Below are 24,473 nucleotides of genomic sequence, written 5' to 3'. Positions count from 1 at the left end.
TAAATGTGTATCTCATACTCTTAGATATCCTTAGTACTCTCCTGTAGTATCATATTATGACTTTTGAAGGCATCATAACCCTTCCCATCAACGTGAAGGTTGAAAGCTGATTTTAAACAGTTTAAGTAAATTTAATACCGAATTTCAATATCAATAGACTCACTAGCATTCTATCTAGATTAGACCACAGTATACAAGTTCTTGTACTGTTTAACTTTTTTTTGGTCTATCTACCTTTTGCTATGACATTGTAGTTCTATTCAACAATAGAACTTGATGGACCAAACATCTTTTCATTCATAAACATAAGGTTTATGTTTCATATAATTTAATAAATCATGGATCTCTTATATATCTTGAATTTTCCCTAAACAATTTTTTAAATATTACAAATTTAGCTTTTGCTATTTAAAATACCAAATATTTAATGTTTTATTTTGCCGTTTTGATTATCTTCTCGCTTGAGATTCTTCCACTACCAAAAAGGTTCAATTAAAACAACATCAGTTGACAGAAAATTATTGTTTAACGACCTTGTTGCAAAAAAAGTTGAATTGAATTTGGTTATAAATTTTGAGTGATTGGTCAATGTGATTTTCTACAGGGTAATCTAGATTATTTTTGCCATTTGGCTCGCTGATACTTAGTTTTCTACTTAAATTTGTAGATCTTGATCAATTTTGCTTAAAAAATCAAATTTACACACATGTTTTGTACTACATGAGTGATTTTTGCACTAATGAGTGATTTCAGTTTTCTGAGAATTTCATGACATGAATTTTATTGGGTGGTCACCACCTTCTAGGGTAACTATCCTTCCCACTTTTAAAAAAAAGACATGAACCTCTAACAAAATCCTTAATCTGAATTCTTGAAAACGATTTCAATCTACACTTCAAAGAGATATGAAAAATCCCAATGGATTCATGGGCAAATCTTAATAAATATCAAGTGAATTGTTAAACTCTTCACCCTATACGTAAAACCCCTTGTTCTTGAATTTTGAATTTTGACTTAGGGAATGATCAATTTTGAAACCCTAATCAATTTTCCAAGCTTACATGAAACATTCATGGGAGGGGGAAAGAAATTCTGAAACAATTCTGAGAAACCAGAAAAATGAAAATTTGATTTGGATTAAGTTAATTATAAATTATTTGATGTCAGAAAAAAAATATAAAAGTATAAGTTTGGATTTCTGAATGGAATAATTTAAGAGTTCAATTATTTTTTAATTAGTAAAAAATAATGAAAGACCCATTTCCAACAATCTTTCAAAATCCAAATCATGCAACTTTTATGAAATTTGTTCCTGCCCTAATATTAGAATCTCCTAGTTTTGGGAACAAGACCACAACAAGACTAAAATTATAATAAACTAATTTCTTCTAACTATAGCGGAGTGTTAGGCCCTTAACTAGGCGACATTCCTTGCACAGAGACTGCGTGCTTATTGGGAAGAAGTGTCCGTGTAATTCGGCTTACGATATTAAAGGACTGAGTCATTATGGGTAGAAATGCCCCAATACCTGATCTTTCAGGCCATTGCCACTGTCGATGGTGATTCACGGCAGACTACGCACCTGCCCGTCCGCGCCCAAGGCCCGACGGATCAGGTACGGTCCGCGCGTGCTGGGCGCGGGCTGAACGGTGTGTGCGCGCGTGACAAGCGCTGCGCGCCAACGCCAAGCGCCACGCGCGGGCGCCTACGCTACCCGCCAGCACCGAGCATTGCGCACGGTTGCGGGATGCGCAAGCCGGGCGGCGTGCCGTGGTTGTAACACGCGAAGTTGTGAAGGGTGCCGCGCAGCGGCCGTGTGGGCAGCGCGCGCATTGCATATGCAGGGCGCGGGGCCGGGAGACATCCCGCTAGGAGACTAAGGTATGTGGCGCACTGAGAGTGCCAAGGCGGCACAGCGGGCACGTAGCACTCCTGCGGGTAGTACTGGGCGTGCAACTCCCAGCTCGGGGGCGTCGAATGCCACGACGTCGCGCAGACTACGCGCTAGAGTGTTGACACGGGCGCTGCTGGCGTGTGTGATCGTCAAGGCAGGGGTGGCGTGTGTGATCGCCAGGACCGCGGGCGCGCAGCGCCCGACTTGGTGCACTTGTGTAGCGGCAGAGCGGGCGCGCGCGCGTGGAGCGGCGGCCCTGAGGCGGTGTGGCGACATTATCTTGGCACAAAGCGCCTCGTCTCGTTCGTTGTAGCACCCCTCGTCTTCTCCCATGTAATTATCCTCAATGATGATATACTCTTTATGATATAAATGCAACGAGACTATTCCTTGACAGTGCTGAGTACCACCATCTCCTCTGACCCCTTCTATGCAATCTTAAGCAATCTGCAAAGCTTCCGCTGAAAGAGATCAAGGCTGCTCACTGTTTTGCCCTGAACATTGAGGCCGGCACACGCCAATTTCAAGCAAGAGACCTAGCTCGGAATTTGACCGTGTGATGCGGAGGGACATAGACAATAAAGTTTTTTTGCCCACAACAAAAAAATCGTCCCATCCGTGAGGTCGGACAAAACCAAGACGGAAATTTGTCCCAAAACACATGGACGAGATGATTTTTGTCCATTTGGATGAAAAAACCATCCTGTCTGGAGGTCTCAGACCAAAAAACATCTCGACCTCATCCCTGCACTGATTCAGGACATTAGACGGACGATCTTTGTCCCATCCTGTCCATAGTCCACATCCCAGACGATCCGGAACTATACTAGTGCAGGGACATGGATGGGACGGTTTTTTCATCCCAAGGGGAAAAAATCATCCCGTCCGCGAGGTTGAAGAAAAACCGGGACAGGAATTAGTCTCGAGACGAATGGGCGGGATGGTTTTTGTCCACTCGGACAAAAAAAATCATCCCATCCAGAGGTCTAGGACAAAAAAACCGTCCATTGTCCACAACCCGGACGATCCCCGGAACTATAACTTAGAACACTCAAAAGATTCTAATGATGAACCAGTCAAGAAAATGATCACTCATTTAAAAAATATTATTATGAGAAAAGATATTTGACATTGATTAAGAGGCGATAATAAGAATTAAGATGACTAAATTACCATCTTACTGGACAAGGCCGCTCTTGCTCATCGACGCGGACTTGGGCGGCGCTATAAATACCCCCGCCGGCGAGTGGCAGTCATCTCTAGCGTCGTTCTGAAGCGGACGAGAACTCTCGGAGATGCGCAGGTAGTTGTTCTTCTCCTTCTTCGCTTTGATCGTGCCGACCGCCAAAGGTATCAATCCCTCCATTTCTGAAGAAATTTGACCTAGATCGCAATCGCCGCTCCAAAAACAGCTCCAGATCTTGACCTTCTCCACTGCAATTCTCGCCGATCCAGAAACAGCTCCAGATCTAGACCTTCTCCGTGGAAATTGACCAAGATCGGAATCTCTACCGGCAATGGACGAAGAAACAGATCTAGATCTAGATCTAGACCTCCTCTGATGCGGTATAATCAGATCTCAACATCAGTAAACTCTTGATCGTGATCTCATCTGATGCGATTCATTTCACGGTTCTCTTCACCGAAACCTCGCCGCACGGATTGACCGCTTGCGGAGTGCACGGCAGGAAAACCTCGTCATCGACTCCACCAATCACCTACTCCTGTGAAAATCAAGAAGAAAACAAATCTGCTGCGGTCATCCGTCAAGAAATTCGTTTTTTGTTTGATTTTCTGTTGATTTCTAGGGTTTGTGGATTTACCTCGGGTGGGTCAGAGTCGGAGGTCTTCAATGTCGGGCAAGGAATGATTGAGCACGAGCTGGCCGCATGCTCCACTGATATCTTGGCCCATTTGCTTTCTCACAGTAGTTCTTATATTGTAGACGCCTCTCAGAATCTTCTGAAAGTTAAGCACCGTCTCCTCGGGCGTTGATCGGAACTTGCCTGAGCCGCCGTCGATCGGATTGAAGGGTATCAAGTTGACAACCTGCACGGAGAAAAAAGTATAACATCTCAGGTATTTTACTTTTCTTGATGTTAAAAACAATGAATTTAGAATACTTTGGGTTATGTTACTGGAATCAATTATTCGAGTATGGTTTTCCTATGAGAATGTGTCGGAGGGGTGTGGAAAAAAAAAAAGCTTACCACTTGTAAAGGCTCCATGACCTTGCCGAGCGAGTGGGCGTGCTGTTCTTGGTCGTTGACTCCATCAAGCATGATATATTCGATCAGAATCTTCTGCCCACTGAAATTAAAATAGTAGTAAATCCTACGTCAAATTAGGGATCGGGGATTTGACCTGGTCAGTCGAATGTTCAATCGGATCAAATCCTAACCTTGAACATTCTGGCCAGAAAATCAATTCGGAGACTAACCCATCAGGTCGTATCTTATTAGAAGAGATTGAAAGAGAGAGCAAGCAATCAGAACTGTTTTATTTCGTTCAAGCAGTTTGAATAAATTTCAGATCAAACTCAGGCAAAATTCTAGATGGATTGTAGATTCACTCTGTTCGGATTGAATTCCGTTCTGATCGATCAAAAGATTCGATCTGTTTGGATTGAATTCCCTTCTAATTGATCGAATCATTTGATCAAAATTTATCTGATCCAATTAGATTCGAACACCGATCACCACATCGGATGAATATTTCTACAGCAGTGGTTTGTGTTGAACTTCATAGGGATAGAAATTCTGAGGAGAAATTACTTCTAACAGGATGGAAAATCTCACCAGGTTTTTTGATAAACTCGGAGCGATTCCAACAAGCGAGAGATAGGAAACGCTCTAGCGGCGGGCATTATCTGGCATCGTGTTTCCTGATCTGGTGCGTGGAGAGACACGGCCAGGTTGATGTTCGGTAGATCAATCTGGAGTTTACTGATGCCGTGAATGATCCCAACCTAAATCAAAACTCGATAAATTAAACTTTGAAGTATATTATAGAAAAATCACGAAACCAGTTTAATTTATAAAAAACTTTAAATGAAGATTTCAGAAGTTGGCCAGATCATTTGCGCAGGTCGTATCCCCTTTGATGTAATTCCACAATTCATATAGTAAAATACCTTAATTTGATAGAGATGAAAGGGGGTTGCAAGGGAGACGAGTGAGAGAGTTCCCAAGATGTAGAGGAGAACAGGAATGGTCAACGAAATCAAAAGACGAGCCACTTGAAGGAGATGATCACGAGGATGAGGATCATAGAAGGAGAGACTGGACTCCTAAAGGAAGGAGCCCCTATTTAAAGGGAACACAAAGAAGGGAAAATATGACTCTGCCCCTAACTAGGATTAGGGATCATATCAGTAAAGTAACATAATCTGGTGGACAGTTAACCTAAATCCCAATTTGAAAAATGTAATCCTTAAATAAAATTTTAGAAGCAGATTTAGCTTTTAAACGTATTAAATATCGCAATTTGAAACTTTCAGAATTGGGCAAAAGCCTTTGCCACAGAATTAGCAAAGCAACACGATCTCACGTAGTGATTCAATTGTAATAAATGAATAAAAAACTGAGAGTGAAAAGGCCAACTAACCCATGTAACCTACAGTGGAAATGGTTATTCTCTTCGGCGAGAGCTGGAAAGGGCTTCCTGTCATGACCTTGACTGCTTCCACTACAGCAGAGTAGTTGTTCAGGGGCTCCCCCATTCCCTGCAATTTTCCTTTCGAAATTCAGAAAAAATGAAATTTTCAAAAAAGAAACCGAAGATGATAATAATTCATTCTAACGAATAATGGTATTTTACCATAAAAACAACATTGCGAATATCAGCTAGACGAAGAGCATGGACCAGCTGTTCAACTATTTCACCCGATGATAAATTGCTCTTAAAACCCATAGTGCCGGTGGCGCAGAATTTGCAGCCCATCTTACATCCCACCTAGAGCAAAAAGGATTACAATAAGGTTTTTTAAGAAAAGAATTATAATAAGTTAAAAAGAACATCATGCATGATTATTTCACGATGATAGAAAAACGCACCTGGGATGAGACACACAGCGTTGATCTTGGGCCGCCAGGACGAGGTTTTCCATTATATTTACCTAATCTAGTATCGTATCGCATTATCACAGCCTCGACGCAGCTGCCATTCTGATTTTCAATTAACGGAATCAGGACGGATGAACAAACACAATACCGAGAATGCGCAGCTCAATTCTGTTTTTTTATCGATTACATTTGAAGGAAATAATCCGTAAATTAACGGGCAAACGATGAACAGCACATGCTGTTCATCCATTGAAATATTTTATTCAGATTGCAGGGAACTAACACTGCGTTATAAAATCGAATTAACCGACTTCGGGATACGATGCGTGAATAAGCATTGCGTTATCGAATCGGCAAAAATTGACGGGGAATAGGTTATATTCAATGAATTTTTCACTTCGATTAGGATCGCGGGAAGAATCAGTAATGGAATGACCTCCAATGAACAGATACAAACACGCTATTCATCCATTAAGGTTGAAGAAACCAACATCTCGACTAAAAATTGAAATTACCGCCCCAAAAACATGACGTGAACAAGCACTGTAAGACTAAATTCAATAAACAGCCTTTCAATAAAATAAAAAAAAGAAATACGACATGATGGCTACCTGCAGGCGAACGAGAAGCTTGGTGGTAGTTCCGTCGGAGGAATCCACAGCGGAAGTAACGGACGAGGTCATAGGCCTGAAATTTCTGCAGAGAATCGGGTACGACACCGACGGGAGAGATAAAACGTCCTCCAGAGCGCAATTAGGGTTAGCCAGAACATGCCTTCGCCAGAAAACACAAATTATGAACAGGAAAAAGAAATTTAAACAGAAATCGGAAGAACAAGATCAAGAGCGAAGCCATCGACTCACCGCCAGATGAGAGGAACGAACTTCGGACTGATCCCTGCAGCTTCGAACTCGCTGCGGAGTGCCTCCGCGTCGAAGATGGAACGCAGCATCTCTCTCTCTCCCAAGCTGAACGCTCGAGTGGCAGTAGAATTTATATAGAGGTTCAAATATCGAATAATGCAATAAATTAAATACTTTTGTACTTTCTAATCTGAGTAAGATATCTATGTAAAAGTGATATTCGTATCCGCATTTCTGCTAGTTTATATTTTTATTTATTTGCGACTTTCTCCACATAGTTAATTATAGGTTCCTTGAGAGTTGTAAAATAATTACATTTACGCATGCAAATAAATAAGGGTAAATAGCACGGTACATCCCAAACCATGTCCAAAATCTGCGAGTTAACCTTGGCTTTTTTTTTGGCACAGTATATCCCAAACTCGCTAAGTCGACTGCGATATATCCCAGTGATGATGTGGAATCCATTGTGGCTGCCAGGTGGATCTCCGGCCAGATTTTGACCTGGCGAAGCCCACCTGGCAGCCATGCTGGATTCCACGTCATAAGGGGATATGTCGACCTGCCAAGGGTTTAACCTAAAGAGAGAGAGAGAGGCATTCTAGAGAGAGAGAGAGGCGTGCTAGAGAGAGAGAGGTTCTAGAGAGAGAAAGAGAGGTGTTCTAGAGAGAGGGGCATTCTATAAAGGGAGAGAGGGGCGCTCTAGAGAGACCCGATCGAATCGAATTGCGTAGGAGAGTGAGGCGTTCTTGAACAGAGACATAGACAGGGACAGCGAGGAAGGTTATCGGCGATCGTCATAGATATTGGAGAGAGAAAGAGAGTGAGGGGGGGTTCCGCCAAGAGCTCGCGGGCCTCGGCGGCCGGCGGCAGAGGTGGTTTCGGCTCACTCTCCCGTGCGCCTCTCTCTCCCTTTCTCTCTCTATAGAACGCCTCTCTCTCTAGAACACCTCTATTCCTCTCTCTAGAACCTCTCTCTCTCTAGCCCGCCTCTCTCTCTCTAGAATGCCTCTCTCTCTCTCTTTAGGTTAAACCCTTGGCAGGACGACATATCCCCTTATGACGTGGAATCCAGCGTGGCTGCCAAGTGGGCTCCGCCAGGTGAAAATCTGGCCGGAGATCCACCTGGCAGCCACGATGGATTCCACGTCATCACCGGGATATATCACTGTCAACTTAGCAAGTTTGGGATATACCGTGCCAAAAAAAAAGCTAAGGTTAACTCGCAGATTTTGGACATGGTTTGGGAGGTACCGTGCTATTTACCCAATAAATAATTAAACCTTGTGTTTCGCAGTGGTCTAGTTTTAGAAATTTCTAATTCGAGCATTTTCACACGCCTTGCAAGGGATCATCTAACTAAATGAAGTCAATAAGCTTAAGGAGTTTGAATATCAAGTCCAGTCTAAATTTCGTATTTTTTTATTTCTTATTTTTTGTACCATGTAACAATCCAAATTCGGGTAGCTATAATCTATGACATTTAAGAAAAGATTCAATTAAACTGCCCTTGATCCACAAACTACTTAATAAATGATCTGTTTAATGTCACATTAATCATTATGCATATCTTCATTCTTCTTGAAAATTTATCTTCATTAAGTTCCTTTTCTCTCATTTTAAATGTCTCTACCTACCGGATAAAAGTTATTTTCTACACATGACCGACTAATTTGAACATATAATATGCCAAAACATGACACAACAATAGTTGGGCATTCTCACCATGCTCTCGTATTAATTGTACAATATTGGGGCAACATGCTCCCAACTCAATTAGAAGGGAATTCAATCCAAACAGATCGAATTTTGATCGAATCCGAACAGAGCAAATCTTGCTCTGATTTTGCTCTGAGTTTGATCTGAAATTTATTCAAACTGTTTGAACGAAATCGAACAGTTCTGATTGCTTGCTCTCTCTTTCAATCTCTTCTAATAAGATATGACCTGACGGGTTAGTCCGAATCGATTTTCTGGCCGGAATGTTCAAGGTTAGGATTTGATCAGGTCAAATCCCCGATCCCTAATTTGACGTAAGATTTACTACTATTTTAATTTCAGCGGGCAGAAGATTCTGATTGAATATATCATGCTTGATGGAATCAACGACCAAGAACAGCACGCCCACTCGCTCGGCAAGGTCATGGAGCCTTTACAAGTGGTAAGCTCTTTTTTTTCTATAACCCGCCGATACGTTCTCATAGGAAAAACCATACTCGAAAAATTGATTCCAGGAACATAACCCAAAGTATTCTAAATTCATTGTTTATGACATCAAGGAAAGGGAAATACCTGAGATGTTATGCATTTTTCTCCGGCCAGCTCGTGCTCAATCTTTCCTTGCCCGACATTGAAGACCTCCGACTCTGACCCACCCTAGGTAAATCCACAAACCCTAGAAATCAACAGAAAATCAAACAAAAAACGAATTTCTTTACGGATGACCGCAGCAGATTTGTTTTCTTCTTGATTTTCACAGGAGTTAGTCGATTGGTGGAGTCGGCGAGGAGGTTTACCTGCCGTGCACGCCGCAAGCGGTCAATCCGTGCGGCGAGGTTTCGGTGAAGAGAACCGTGAAATGAATCGCATCAGATGAGATCGCGATCAAGAGTTTACTGACGTTGAGATCTGATTATACCGCATCTGTTTCTTCGTCCATTGCCGGTGGAGATTCCGATCTAGGTCGATTACAGCGGAGAAGGTCTAGATCTGGAGCTATTTTTGGATCGGCGATCGCGATCTAGGTCAAATTTCTTCAGAAATGGAGGGATTGATACCTCTGGCGATCCGCGCGATCAAAGCGAAGAAGGAGAAGAACAACTACCGGCGCATCTCCGAGAGTTCTCGTCCGCTTCAGAACGACGCCAGAGATGACCGGCGCTCGCCGCCGGGGGGATTTATAGCGCCGCCCAAGTCCGCGTCGATCTCCGGTAAGATGGAAATTTAATCATCTTAATTCTTATTATCGCCTCTTAATCAATATCAAATATCTTTTCTCGTCATAATATTTTTTTTTGAATAAGTGATCATTTTCTTGACTCGTTCATCATTAGAATCTTTTTAGTGTTCCAAGTATATTTCCGGATTGTCCGGGACGGCGCTATAAATCCCCCCCGGGATGGGATGAAGATCGTCCCGACGTCCGGAATCAGTGCAGGGACACGGAAAGGACGGTTTTTTCGTCCGAGACCTCCGGAAAGGACGGTTTTTTCATCTGAGTGGACTAAAACCGTCCCGTCCGTTCGTCTCGGGACTAATTTCCATCCCGGTTATCGTCCAACCTCATGGACAAGACGGTTTTTTGGCTCTGGGACGAAAAAACCGTCCCGTCCGCGTCCCTGCACTAGTATAATTCCGGATCGTCCGGCATCTGGACGATGGACGGGGCGGGACGAAGATCGTCCCGTCTAACATCCGGAATCAGTGCAGGGACGAGGTCGGGATGGTTTTTCCGTCTGAGACCGTCAGACGGGACGGCTTTTTCGTCCAAGTGGACGAAAACCGTTCCGTCCCGGTTGTCGTCCAACAACGCGGAGGGGACAATTGTTTCGTCCTGGGCAAAAAACCGTCCCGTTAGTATCACTGCACTATAGTTCGAAGAAATTAGTTTATTATACTTTTAGTTTTGTTGTAGTCTTGTTCCCGAAACTAGGAGATTCTGATATAGGGGCAGGAACAAATTTCATAAAAGTTGCCTGATTTAGCCTTTGAAACATTGTTGGAAATGGTTCTTGATAAACAATTCCACCAGTTTGAACCTAATCCACTTCTCATGGTTAGTTTATAGTGTGAAACGTTTTAGTTTGATCGTACTTTTTTTTGCAGACTTCACATATGTTTGAATCCAAGTTATGAGAATGAGCATGAATTCTCTTGTTTTGAAAACTTAGAGTCAGCATAAAATTGATGGCCATCAATGCTTAGATCTCTTCGATATCCTTAATAATCTCCTGTAGTATCATATTATGACTCTTGATGGCATCAAAACCCTTCCCATCAACATGAAGGTTGGAAGCTGATTTTAAACAGTTTAAGTAAATTAACTATTGGATATAAATATGACTAGACTCAATAGCATTCTATCTAGATTACACCACAATATCCAAGTTCTTGTTGAGGGAATTTTTTTTTTAGTCCTAGCTACCTTTTGCTACGGCGTTGTAGCTCTATTCAACAATAGAACTTACTTGGTGGAACAAACATCTTATTAATATTGTCTCATTAACTTGCACACAACTGATATTTGCAATATCCATTTATAAACATAAGGTTTATGTTTTATATAATTTAATAAAGCATGAATCTCTCATATATCTTGAATTTTCCGAAAGCAATTATGTTAAATATTACAAATTGAGCTTTTGCTATTTAAAATACCAAATATTTAATGTTTTATTTTTCCGTTTTGATTATCTTCCCACTTGCGATTCATCCATTAACAAGAAGGTTCAATTAAAACAACATAATTTGACAGAAAATTATTGCTGAACGACCTTATTGCAAAAGATAATTGAATTGAATTTGGTTAGAAATTTTGAGTGATTGGTCAATGTGATATTCTACAGGGTAATCTAGATTATTTTTGCCATTTGGCTCGCTGATACTTAGTTTTCTACTTAAATTTGTAGATCTTGATCAATTTTGCTTAAAAAATCAAATTTACACACATGTTTTGTACTACATGAGTGATTTTTGCACTGATGAGTGATTTCAGTTTTCTGAGAATTTCATGACATGAATTTTATTGGGTGGTCACCACCTTCTAGGGTGACTATCCTTCCCACTTTTTAAAAAAGGACATTAATCTGTAACAACATCCTTAATCTGAATTCTTGAAAAAGATTTCAATCTGCACTTCAAAGAGATATGAAAAATCCCAATGGATTCATGGGCAAATCTTAATAGATATCAAGTGAACTTATCCATAAAAAATATTTATGCCTATCATATTTAACCATAAATGGATCTTAAAAATAAAATTTTTGAGATGAAACATAAGTATGTAATGTTTTCCTTGATTCAGATTATGTAATTTGGAAGTTAATTTGTGTCTAATTAGCCCTGTGATGATTTATTGTTAGAAATAAAAACAGACACCTGGAGGTATTGATGGATCTGAAATTAACATAAATAAAGTTATTCTATGTATCATACTTGGATTGATTTCAGAAAGAAAGAAATTCTATTTTTATTTTGGGAAGAGTTAAATTTTAAGCACCCTTGTTTTATTTGCACACTTATTTAAAATATTTCTTGATGTTTTCTGATGACACATTATATTGTAGTTGAATATTTTAATTCATCAATATTTTAATCAAATCGCAGGAACTTAAAAAATTGAAGGAAATTATTTTTTAACTACATCTCTTTAATAGTTATAATTACATAAAATAAAATAGTATGGTACCTAAAAATGAGTATCAGACTAACACTTCATATTAATATTATACACAAGAATTACTACACTCTTACTTAAAATTTTACTGGAATCTAATTTCCTTTCCATCCATTCCCCACCAAAAGTATCACTCAAACTAATATGAAAAAATAGTGGGGGCACTCAAACTAACTCGCATGGGTATCAAACAAGGATGCATAAAAGTCCCTGTCTGTGGGAACAAAATAATAAAAGTTCCTGAAATTTTAAGAATATCTACCAGCGTCAAATAACCTTGTGCATGTGTCCTCTAACCCCATGTACCAATCTATTTACTAACTTCAAAGGCATAATAACCATCACTGGGGTAACCTTAAAAATTAACTATATCAAATATAGTTTTGACTAATTAAGGATCAATTTAATGCACTGAATTGGTTAAGTTCCTGGCCTATGGGTGCTACGCTGCACCTCGTGCCCTAGAAGATACAAACAACTATGCCAACTCCCTTATGGAACCTTTACCATCATTAGTTACAGTGTATGCTTATTCCCTCACCCATAGGAGACTCCTTAATGACTTAGGATGGTGTGAATCATCAAAACCTAATTATTCGTTCTACTTAGTACTGATGTTTAGCAAAATCATCAGAGAATAAGCCTGATATTCCACTACCCTGGCTAGGGATTTAATTGCATCATCTGCCTTGATTCAATCTCCTTCTAACCGCACAATCACCTTAGTGGACTTGTTAATGCATCCGAGCGAAGACGTTTTAAAACTCTGTGATGAGAGACTCGTAGGTCATAGTTAAAACACAAGATTCCAGCCACAAGGTGTCTTTGGTGTCTCAGGTCCAAGGACCAACTAAACCATTTCATGAATCAACCTGATTGACAATGTATGTAATATCATTTGAGTTCATACAGACAAATTCAGTGAAATCTCTCCCCAAAAAGTATCCACTATCTGTCCTTAATGCCTCCACACTAATGGATATGGAATCAACCATATTCGTCGTACGAGCGTGAGTAGACAATGTTATTCTTCATGGATATTTCTATGTCCCTCTCGAGTATCCTTTGAATATGAATATTTCGAAACATGTACTCATGGACTGTAATGAATATAATAATATATCAATGAATATGGAATACTACATGGAATGTGAAATTGGCTTGCATGCCACATATGATTCCAACATCTAGTTCATGTTGTATATTCATGTAGCATCGAAGCCAATATTTTTTTAGAATCCCTTGCTTAAAGACTTGTAGACCATATTCAAAACTCAGCCATCCATCCATCCATAAGATGCCATTGGTGTCTTAAGTCAAATGACCACTTACACAAATATGATCCAAATCAATCTTGGGATTCATATAGATCAATCAGGTAAGATATTTTTTAAAAATGCACCCACTATCTCTCCATAAGGTCTCCATACAAATGATTACAAGATGAACCATCCTCATCACATGAAAAATAATAGATACTTTTATTTGATTCAAATATTTCATTGTCCTTCACAATCAACTTATGAATGTTGGGTTTGAACTCGATCAACAGTTTGAGAATATATTTTTCCAGAACAATAATGGAATGAAAATAACTGTCGAAACTTAAAAAAACAAACCAATGATTGAATCATACTATGTCAAGTTGAGTTGTCTACAGTTTGGTTCCTCGAATGAATCGTCATATGCCATGTGTCAAACCTTTAGACATATCCACGCAGTCCTCACCATGTCAAATCTCCATGTCTTCTTATCGGTCAAAACCACCAGATATCTAGAAGGATATTCTCACCATTCCAATCATATATGGAAGCGAGGGCACTCAAGACAAGAGGGAAAAATAAGGGGGCACACAAGGAGAAACTTGCACTGCTACTTTATGCCTAGGACTTTGGGTACTTTTACAAATAGATTTTCTCATTAAACATAGCTTACACTTTCAATTTATCATATGATATCTAAGGAGAATTATGTGCGCGAATATCTAGGCCCATGTACTAGTCTAGTTCATAACTCCATTAGACTAGTAACTCTTTATTCAAGTATACATGATTAATTAAGCATACAAATTATAGAGATTTATTTATGACTTAATTATTTAACTTAGTATATAGATCAAGTTGCCAACATGTGAGGTGTTAAACTACATCTTGTGCTCCAAGTGGTACAAATGAGTTCATCAACTCTTTCAACTTGAAATTCCTCAATTGGCATCCTTTACCCTATAAGTAAAACCCCTCATTCTCGTGACGGTCTTAGGATGACTTAGGAAATGATACATTTTGAAAATATTATCAATTATCCTAGTTTAAATGAAATATTCATAGGAGGGGGAAAGAAATTGTGTACAATTCTGAGAAATCAGAAAAATGGAATTTTGATTTGGATTAATTTAATTACAAATTATATGATGTCAGAAAAATTTATAAAAGTATAAGTTTGGATTTCTGAATGGAGTAATTTAAGAGTTCAGTTATTATTAAATTAGTAAGATTCTTATGATCATTTTAAATTATTTAAATAAATATTAATCTACTTTCTCAAGCATCATTTTCATGGTTCCATAAAAAATTGTAATGTGATTAAGTTTTTACATTATTTTATAATATTTTTATTTCATTCTGATTTGTTAAGTTATCATGCGGTTTGATTGATGTTCTGTTGAGCCTAGAAGAACCAAGGTGTTTTCAAACATAGGTTCCCCTACTCTATATGAAAAATATGATTGAGTCATGAGGTTGATCATCTGTGATGGTCAACACTCACTAACTCACCAACATGACATGTATAAGATACACATTTATGATTATGTTGGTAATCATATATTAGGGTATAATGTCTATGATGTACCCTAAATGTAGATGCTGCATATAAAACCCTCTTCTAAACTCTGAGCCGTATTGCAAAGGTTATGAACTCACGTGTGGTCCTCTTTCATTATAGTCTTAGGATCTTAATTCCTTTAAGTTGAGTTGGTGGAGCTGACTCTAGGCATGCTTACGTTGGAGGATGGACTAAGCATTGGCGAATAACAAAAGGATGAGATAGAAGAAACATGATGTTTGCTGGAGCAGAATCCGGGGATGCACACAAATCTATTACCCTCAAGAGACGATGGTACTGATCATACCAAACTTATTAGTTGGTGGAGCGAATTATAGACCAAATGAGTGTCAGGGACCAAATTATGATCATATATTGCAATAAGTTGCAAGTCCGCTGTGATGTATGCTCAACAATGTACTAGGATCGGCAGAGCACACTGATAGACCAAAATGTGTCACATAATTATACATATTTTTAAGGTCATTTGGGAACATTTCATGTGTATTATCTTCAATTTCACAAGATTTTGCATTACATGCACTAAATAGATCAAGTAATGAAATAATGCATTTTTATGTCATTTTTATTCATGTTCTACATACTCAAGAATTTTGCATTTCTAATGTTATGTTTATTATGTTATCTATGGTATTGCATGCAGGGATGAAGTCAATGTAGAAGTTGAAGAAAGAAATAAATAAAAGAAAACAAATAAAATGCATTTATATAAATGTAGCGAAGACGAATAAAAAAATAGATTTTGGGTCGGCTAAGGAGCCGACCAAGCGCACCAGTGCACAAGCCAGCCGCAGCAGGCGAGCACGCATGGCACTCAAGCCCGCCCATGGCCGGCAAGGGGCAGTGCGCCCAGTAGGCAAGCCCAAGCCAGCTGCATGAGGTGCACAGACACCCATATAAGCCCACAACGAGAAGCATGTTCGAGTTCACAGAGAGGTATGGCATTTAAGTTCACACAGAAAGGATGCTGACATTTATAAAGCGTCGCAGATTTGTGTATTTTTATGTATGGGATTGGAATCCCATTACCAATTTTTACTCTCACATTGGGATGGGTCGATGAATAACAAAGGGATCGCAGCGCATTGGGCCACGATCTTATGAAATAATAAAACAAAACATGATCAGGCTTTGAGCCGACCTGGCCCGAAGCCCGTATCATATTGGGCCATTTTAAGTAAAGGGATATATGATCTTGTCCGTTTGATCTTCTTAAAGAAGATCGGACGGTGAGATCTATCCAATATTTTTTAACTTGTGTTATATTTTTTCAGGCTTCCTATTGGCCGACAAGGATGACGCAAACGCGAGACCCCTCGGCAGACGAATCAGAAGATAGGAAAGCTGACGAGGCAACTGATTGGGCGTGCTAATGGTGCGCTGATGTGGATGAGGCATGTGCACCATACTAATTCGAGTCCACGGCTGTGATTTAATCGCAGCCGTCGGACCCAGATGAAGGGGATCGAATGGCCATGGCCATTTCTGTCCAAACTCGCCCCTAGCCTTCGACGCCGCCGGCCGAAGGCCATTTTCAGCCTGCGATCGAACGACCCGGGAGGACCCTCAAGGCCGTTCCACCCTATCGGATGGCCTATGGGATTCCTCCCAAGCCGTTAAAAAGGGAACGAGAGCCCCCAATTTCAGTATCTTTCGACCATTATCCAGAGCAACAGTGGGGATCCCTTCCAGCGGTGACGAGAGCAGGAGAGGCGTGACAGCTCTCCGAACATTCTTAGAGCTCCGCACGGCACCGAAGAAATGTCTTAGCACCCTGGATTCGCGCCAGGACAGGAGATGAGCAAAGCAAACCACATATCAAAGTGAGGAAGCGGCGATCGGCGCCGCCACCTTTTCTCATCGAATCAGGGCGATTCATGTGATCTTGTGATTCTCTTCGGTTGATTTTTACGTTTGAGTACACTTTGAATGCATGATTTTGTGCACGAACTGAGATTTATCTAGTTTTCTTAGAGTTTTGTCATAGCGATTTCTCTTGGACATTTCATCGAACACCTCACGTGTTCGATGAAATTTTTTCGAATTCTATAGGTTACCTATTATCAACTTTATACAAATCTAGAAAAAAATAATGAAGGCATAAAAATGTCTAGCCTGGTCAGCTAATTAAACTCATAATGTTGAGTATTGACACTTAATTAAAAACCTAAAAGTTAGAGATAATCAGGTTAAAAAGAACAAAGGTGCATTTACTATGGTATGGGTGAGATAGCTGGACGAATCTGATTTCTAACTTGGCATTTACACACAATCTCTATAAAATTGATAGCCACTAAATTCAAACCATGAAGAGAAACATGAAGACGAAGAATACTCTTTTCAACATGAAATGACAGTTTACCTCCTGCTCAGAACAAGAATTTTCCAGCCATCAGAAGATCAGAAGACGTTTCTGCATTATGAGGAGAGCAGTGCCTCGAGCTTGGCCAACTCATCTTCTTCGTTCTTCGGGGTCGGGCTGCGGTTGCTCTCGTCAAAGAGGTCGTGCTTCCATTTCTCCTGCTGCCCGGCCTCGGGCTGAGCCCGGCCCAGCCCACCGCTGGCCAACCTCTCCCGGTTACGCCCACCGTCAAACCTGCGCCACTGCTGCTGTCGGTGCTCGCCCCCTCTCCAGCCCCGGTCCTCAGCTCCATCTTGGTTCTCCCACTCGCGCCCCCGCGGCCGCGGTGCAGATGTTGGATCTGGCGCCGGGTACTTGATCTCGCGAAACGCTGGCCGCCTCTCGTGCCTCCATGGTCGCTCCTCGGGTCGATTAGGGAGTCCATATCTCCGTTGCTGCTAAAATCAAGTTTAATTTCTTACGGAAAAAAGAAACACGAGAGAAGTTTCATATTATGGTTTATCTATTGGGAATAGACATGGTTGTTCTGTTCTGTTCGTTCGAAACGAACAAAAAATTCGCACAAAAGAACCACACAGGACCTTGTTCTTTGTTATGTTCATAATTGTGCAAAAACAAACAAAATTCGCACATTCGAACAAGATTCGCACAAACCGAACAATAGAACAGCACACGGGTCTGTGCGATGATCTGTTTGAATTTGATATTGTTCTGTTTGGAAAACCTAACAGAACGAACAATTTGCACCAATTCGCACAAAAGGAACCGAACAACCATGTCTAGTTGGGAGTAAGTATTAATGATAAAAATAATATTTAGTAAAAAAAATTCCTGCAGTTTATCGTAGCACTACACCATGAGATGGAACATGAAATCATACAGCATAATCGGATGTGGTCACCAAAAGCACAAGTTTCTGCACCCATGTCAGCGACGATCAATGATTTAACAGCAAACTAGCCAAAGTCATAAACCTCCAAATCATTGAAAAAAAATATAAACGATGAAAGATAAGATACATTAACATATAGGTTTCTGCTCTTCTGAGCAGGAATTCGAACTCTATTAAGAAATGAACAAATCGTCCTGGAAAAAACGAGCCAGAAATTTTAGGATAAAGATTATCCAAGCATAATTAAATCTCGAATACCTGAAAGTTTAATCGGGATCTAGGGAGATCCGCATCATCATAGGAATGCTTTGTCCTCTCAAAGCCACCATCTGTTTTCTTGAGTTCTCTGTTGACTGAATCCGATTTAATCTTCTGCTCTAATAACCGACTTTCCTCTCTAGGATCATTGTCCTTTGCCCTGGAGTATGGTGTTGGCTCCCCGTTTCTTCCATCCGTATTCTTCGACCTGTCGTCCGGTTTCTTCCCATCTGAGTCTCGAATAGAATCTCTCCTCGACCTTTTAGGGCTGGCGAAAAGGAACGAACAAAACTACAGAGATAAGAAGCATCGAAAACATTGTAAACAACATTTCTACTCCGGATCAGTACACGAGTAGACTAAGATCAAGAACCAGAAATGGTTGCATTCGGCACATATCAGTTAGAAAGTCATAAGATGGAGAATCACGCGAAATGAACGCCGCCTCTATTGAAATCAAAGTTATAAACCCATAAAAAAAGGAATTTCAATTCGTGGAAGGAATAAGTGGACTGCTTCACTCATCCACTCCCAAGAACAAACGGAAAAGCCGAGAGAGCGATCTCCTTTCAAGAAAAATCGTAATGAAACCGAAAAAAAAAAGCATCAAGAAAAACCCGAAAAGAAGAACGTACCTTAGATCTCGCTCCGACCTGGAATCCAAACGCTTGCCGTGTGAATCTCGCGCCTCGCGACGAGACATCGATGCCGCCGCCGAGCTGCAAGAACAAAAGTCCACAGCAAGAACATCTCCCGTTTTAATCATCCCCCGCTACGCCCTGGCCCAGTAAGCTCGTACCACGGCCCAATAAGAAAAATGGGCCGTTCCAACATGGCCCAGGCGTCGAAAACATGACATGTTACCGAAAAGACGGATTTGCCCTTTTGTCTTTATAGGGCCCGACAACAGCTCCAAGACGTAGGGAATGGCTACTTTTGTCCTGTTCGGGAAAAGGTTTGATTTGATAGAGAGGAAGATCAGGATATGGAGAGAAAAGTTCGTCTTCTTCCTGCCGGAATTTCTAGGGTTTCAGAGGTCGCTGCCATTGGAGAGATGGAGTCTCTTCCTCTTTACTCCCACGCCGGGGCTCGCTCCGGCCTGGATCATGATCTCGTAGCAGGAGAGAATTTGATCCTTGAAAGGATCGGGAAGAACAGAGAGTGAGAGATCTCGCGGTGGAAGATAGGGAAGAAAGTTGAAATCAACGGCTTACCAGTTCTGGAGATTCGATGATCGGCATCCCCTGATTCATGGATTTCTCCGTCGGAGGACTCCCGGAAGCGGCAAAAATCGCCGCCGCGGCTACGGCGGAGGGCCGGAAATCCACCAGGTTCGTCCCTGAAGAAGAGAAGATTGATGAATCTGAAGAGATTTGAGAAGATCGAGCATGGATTGGTCACCTTCGATGGCGGCGAAGATGAAATCGACGGCTCTGCGGAGCAGTTCCTTCGAGGCAAGCTCGCCGGCGAGCTTGTAGGCGAAGAAACCGAGGAAGACGAAGGGAGTAGCCTGGCTCATTCTCCATTCTAAAGTGTTCAAAACGAGTAGCTCCATCCTTAGAACGGATTTGCCGTGGTAGTTATTTTTGGCGGGAAACTGCGGCAGCGGCGGGACTTTGATTTCCTCCATCTTTGCTGCCAGCGAGAGGCAGGCCAGAGACAGGAGATCCATGATCCACGGCTGATTGCTCTGAAAATTTTGATTTGAATCCGTGGTTAGAAACGGGATTAGATGAATGCAGATCTGGATCGGAGAGTGTTCGAGGCTACGTCGATCGTCCGCCGGAGAAGGAATCTGTCCAGGTAGGTCACGGAGACGTAGGCGCACTGCAGGCTGAATCGGAGACGAATCCTTGCCTGGTAGATCCAGCGCGAGAAAACAAGAAGCCATCACGAATATGAAGAATTTTGAGATTGAGCGAGTGATGCAATTGAACTTGGAAAAGATAAATCGAGTAAGTTACTAACAACAATCCGTGACGAAGATGATGAAATTTGACGCACAGGAACTTGGATGATGCGTCGAACAGCGAGAAAATAACACTCCATTCGCGGATAGCAAGTAGACAACAGTACATCACGAAGACGAAGGAATTTGAGATTGCCGCGCAAGAACTCAAAAGATCCATCGAACGGCGCCGAATCGGAATCAAGGAAGCGCGAGAAAACAACAATCCATAGCGAAAAGGAAGAAAAACCTGTAGGATCCATCGAACGGCGGCAGATCTGGCGCGCATCAACGAGTCTCCGCCGCCGGCATGGCCGAAATCGCCGAAGCTTCTCTCTCTGGAGAAGAGGAATCTAATGTACTCCTCCGAATCAGAGGCCGCAGATCTGGACATCAAGAACACGAACCGATCATCTTCGTCGTCGTCTTCTTCCTCCTCCAGCCTGGTAGCGTCTTCTGTGCATAGGAGGTCGCCGTTCAGGCAAGTTGCGAGATCGGACATTGCTCTAAACTCGATTACGCTACATCGTTTCTCGCTTGAAGAGCCTCTTCGAAGCTCCGCGCCATGGCCGATTCGCCGCTGACCTCGCCGCCATGCGCGACGACGACAGAGGTAACAAATGAGTACAAGACAGCCGGGAAAGAAGACTCAGAAGACAAGACCTCCTCTTTTATAGACTCTCTCCCAGTCCCTTAAACTGTTTTTATTCATTAAATACCCTCCCTGTTAGTGCAATATAGTGAAATAAAGGGTGAAATTAGATAGGAAAAGTGGAGTGTTGACTTTTCCGAGATCTCTATAAATGGCAAATAAGGACGCGGCGCGTTTATCGAGGTGCCGTCGGACAAGCAGAACACCATTTCTAAAATATTTAATATATTTTTTTGTTTTTTGTTTTTATTTGTAATGATTGTGGTTTTAATTATTAGGCTCGGGATATTATTCTTTTAAAAAACCCAGGCATTAAATGTTTCTCAGAAAGGATCTGCAACAATAGTACAATAACAACAGTCAACTCAGAGAATCTCAAATGATTAGACTTTTCCACTTTTGCCCATCCCAGTAAACAATTTATTTTCCCCCATGGAATATATACTTTTATACATAGATGGTATAATGCCATTCATTTTTTCCCTTATATGGTATAACTACATTTAGATGGTCTAAATTGTATTTAAAATGCATTCCCACATAATAAGATTGATCCAATGGTTCTTCTTTCTAGCTACGCGTAAGGGAAAGAATTCCTCAGGAATTTGGTTTCAGTAGGTAAGCTGAACATATAGAGAATGGGATATATTTAATTTATCAAGGGATGTGGCAATTTGGCTCAAGGAAATGCTCGGTGAAACTCAAAATGTATGGTTTATATTTATAGGTTATGAGCCACATATTCTCCTCCCCGATGAATATGTATGTCCATAGATGTGAGTGAAGATCTTGAATGTAAGGTTCACGGATGGAGGATGGATAATTGGAAAGGGGAAGACTTACCATCCAGAAAGAGAAAAGAAAGAGTCTTTGTCTAAAGACGAGAAACAGCAGATATTTAGATATTTTGAATGAGATAGTGCTCTTTCAAGTCTCTCAGAATGGAATCTGTTTCAGACATACATGACATTATTCCTTACTTCGACAGGGTGAAAATATCGAAATTTTACCCTTTTACATATTGTAATTTCACTTTGTTTCTCATTTGAGAGGGTAGAGATAATGGATGGCTGAACATATGGAGGATGATCTTAAAACTTGAGTGGCATAAGCTAGAAAGGGAAAAAGACGGTTTAATTATATCGTCTATCCTCAGGTCAGGACTGATGATGATTTGGATTTCATTTCATATTGTACGTGATACATCAATGGACCTTAATTTAAAGTACCGAGTGCAATAGGTTTTTTATGAAATATCTAATATTTACCAAGTGTGACAGGTAAAAAGTACATATATCTTGAGTATATCTAATCATATCCAAAGAATTAAGATAAAAATATAGAGGTGGACACAATAACGTAAACAAACTTTAGAATTCACTAATCATGTGCCTAGTTATCTCTTCACTAGTGACCATGACTCTCTATGTATATCATTAACAGTGTCAACCATTAAAAGGCATCGGCCCTATGAATAAGGGAGAAATAACATGACTGGAAAAAAAATGCAAACAACTTCCTCCAAAAATGGAGTAACCGACACCTTGCCTCAGCCACCTGAGATCATATACAAGCTAGAGGACATGGGACAATGGATGTCACTCTTGAAAGCGGCACGAGCAGAGAGACAGAAAATTTTGATTGACTCCTTGAACGTCCACCAAAATATAGGACAGTACAACTATTTAAAGAGAAAATACATCAAACATAAATGATGAAATCCCTTTTTTGAGGGAAATATTATAAAAATAACCTTCAATAAGATGGAGATCATATTGATGTCTAATCTCAATCTCACCTACTCCAAGGATGTCTAAATGTGTATTACTTAGAAGTTCTTATTACTCAAATTGGTCCCCAGTTTCACATTTATTGACTTCCTCTAAATATTTTTTGTGTTCAGGATAATTTAGAACCTCCTGAGTATTATTAATATTTTTGGGAATGCAAAATGTGAATGAGCTACAATAGGACATGTATACAAATTTTGAAAAAATATTAAGAAACACTTGAAGTTCAGAACAAGGTTAAGAAGCAAGATAGTGTACATGTCTATGCATTTGAACATGAATGAGTATTGTTTCCTTATTCATTGCCAACATCCAAAAAGACCTGTCTATTGATCTGTAATCATAACATATTGGTGGAGTATCTCTATGAATAGGAAAGAGTAAATCCCGAGAGATGGAAAATAATGTGTTTCGCCAAAAATTACTCTCATATTTTTTTTCAATCTATAATATCACCTGACAATTATTTGATTCCAAGCTAATTTTATGAACCACCCCAGCCCAATAAGACACCACAGCCTAAAGCATTCAAAAACAAGTTACTTGATGGCTAGAACTAGTTTGAAAGCAGATATGAAAGTACGAATGTATGAGTGCCTATTGCTCTCTATCTTCTCGGGCTTCACCACTCGGTGGTGACCTCTCTCTTTCTTGTCTTGTAGATGGTATTTCTTGTATAAATAAAATATTCTCCTATATCCCAAAGATGATGATATTCCCACCTCCCGTTCCTTCTTCCCCACAGTCTTAATCATTCACTCTTTCTCCCTATTCTCTACAATGTCACTCTTAAACATTGGGACAAATGTTTGTTATTCAAATTTTAATTTTTATAGCATTTAGAAAGACTTATCCATGGCCTCATCAAATTGGCGTGAGAGCTCATTTGATCCACCAGTAGAATATGCCAAAATCAATCATTGTGTCCAGAGATATCAAGGGTGCTCCAAAGGCAGGAATCAAGAAGATGGTGTAAGTGCATGTTAGAGTCATCTTTGAAGGTATTCAAACATTATGAGTGAACCAGGAAGCCATAAAAAACAAGTTGGACGCCCTCCTCCTTCATTAGACCTCTTCCGTCATTCTACATCACCACAAGTGTTGGGGTGGGTTCTTTCCCTGCATCTCATAGTTTGACAAGAACTACACCCCACAAGGGGAAGGCTAAGCACGTAATTACAAGGGTTTCCCTATTAATTGTGGCTTAATCTACACAGTCTCACATCCTCCAAATAGTAGGCTTCTTCCACCACCGTCAGCTCTATCTTCAATATCATTATGTGTGATAAAGAGGCACACATATCGTCATTGCTAGCACAAACTAATTACGAGAAGGTGACACAAATTGCTTTGTGGGTAGTACAAACTGATCATGGAAAGGATCTAAAAATCACATGATGGATCTCCTCCTTGTTCCCTAAAGCAACGCAGCCAAAAAATAGGGCAAATTTTGCCACCATCTAGTATCATCAAAAGCAACACTATGAAGAACAAGAGGAAAAAGGAGAGG

General features: G+C 40.6%; 3 protein-coding genes and 1 long non-coding RNA gene across 7 annotated transcripts; 1 reads left to right on the top strand and 3 right to left on the bottom strand.

Annotated features, from left to right (window-relative positions):
• Positions 1 to 2,963: 2,963 nt before the first annotated feature.
• On the bottom strand, positions 2,964 to 9,194 carry LOC144711678 (Radical SAM superfamily protein). 2 transcript variants are annotated; one of them, XM_078585678.1, is made up of 10 exons: positions 9,115 to 9,194; positions 6,823 to 6,927; positions 6,571 to 6,733; positions 5,951 to 6,061; positions 5,715 to 5,849; positions 5,515 to 5,619; positions 4,694 to 4,863; positions 4,106 to 4,205; positions 3,719 to 3,944; positions 2,964 to 3,645 (listed from the first exon to the last, which is right to left on the bottom strand). In XM_078585678.1, the coding sequence occupies exons 2-9, from the start codon at positions 6,909 to 6,911 to the stop codon at positions 3,729 to 3,731; spliced, it is 1,089 nt and encodes a 362-aa protein (XP_078441804.1). In that variant the 5' UTR covers positions 6,912 to 6,927; positions 9,115 to 9,194; the 3' UTR covers positions 2,964 to 3,645; positions 3,719 to 3,728. The 2 variants fall into 2 exon arrangements, with proteins under 2 accessions (XP_078441804.1, XP_078441803.1); XM_078585677.1 differs by having other exon boundaries at positions 2,964 to 3,619.
• LOC144711679 (uncharacterized) lies at positions 8,772 to 10,848 on the top strand. Its single transcript, XR_013583636.1, has 5 exons — positions 8,772 to 8,813; positions 8,884 to 8,983; positions 9,102 to 9,202; positions 9,302 to 9,752; positions 10,648 to 10,848. It is a non-coding gene; the product is annotated as an uncharacterized LOC144711679 (long non-coding RNA).
• A 4,893-nt stretch (positions 10,849 to 15,741) lies between these two features.
• LOC144711985 (cyclin-like protein) lies at positions 15,742 to 19,342 on the bottom strand. Of its 3 annotated transcripts, XR_013583703.1 has the most exons (4): positions 19,209 to 19,342; positions 18,574 to 18,841; positions 17,424 to 17,860; positions 15,742 to 15,932 (listed from the first exon to the last, which is right to left on the bottom strand). XR_013583703.1 is itself a non-coding variant. In XM_078586154.1 (3 exons), exons 1-3 carry the CDS (start codon positions 19,337 to 19,339, stop codon positions 17,480 to 17,482), a joined length of 780 nt encoding a protein of 259 aa, XP_078442280.1. In that variant the 5' UTR covers positions 19,340 to 19,342; the 3' UTR covers positions 17,336 to 17,479. The 3 variants fall into 3 exon arrangements, 2 of the variants coding, with proteins under 2 accessions (XP_078442280.1, XP_078442281.1); XM_078586154.1 differs by lacking the exon at positions 15,742 to 15,932 and having other exon boundaries at positions 17,336 to 17,860; XM_078586155.1 differs by lacking the exon at positions 15,742 to 15,932 and having other exon boundaries at positions 17,336 to 17,857.
• A 225-nt stretch (positions 19,343 to 19,567) lies between these two features.
• Positions 19,568 to 21,259, bottom strand: LOC144711984 (cyclin-D5-2-like). Its single transcript, XM_078586152.1, has 5 exons — positions 20,772 to 21,259; positions 20,344 to 20,430; positions 19,975 to 20,263; positions 19,788 to 19,912; positions 19,568 to 19,708 (listed from the first exon to the last, which is right to left on the bottom strand). The coding sequence occupies exons 1-5, from the start codon at positions 21,021 to 21,023 to the stop codon at positions 19,604 to 19,606; spliced, it is 858 nt and encodes a 285-aa protein (XP_078442278.1). The 5' UTR covers positions 21,024 to 21,259; the 3' UTR covers positions 19,568 to 19,603.
• Positions 21,260 to 24,473: the final 3,214 nt, after the last annotated feature.

This window comes from Wolffia australiana, chromosome 14 (assembly GCF_029677425.1).
Source record: "Wolffia australiana isolate 7733 chromosome 14, ASM2967742v1".
NCBI classification, from domain to species: domain Eukaryota; kingdom Viridiplantae; phylum Streptophyta; class Magnoliopsida; order Alismatales; family Araceae; genus Wolffia; species Wolffia australiana.
This window is presented reverse-complemented; position numbering and strand designations above follow the sequence as displayed.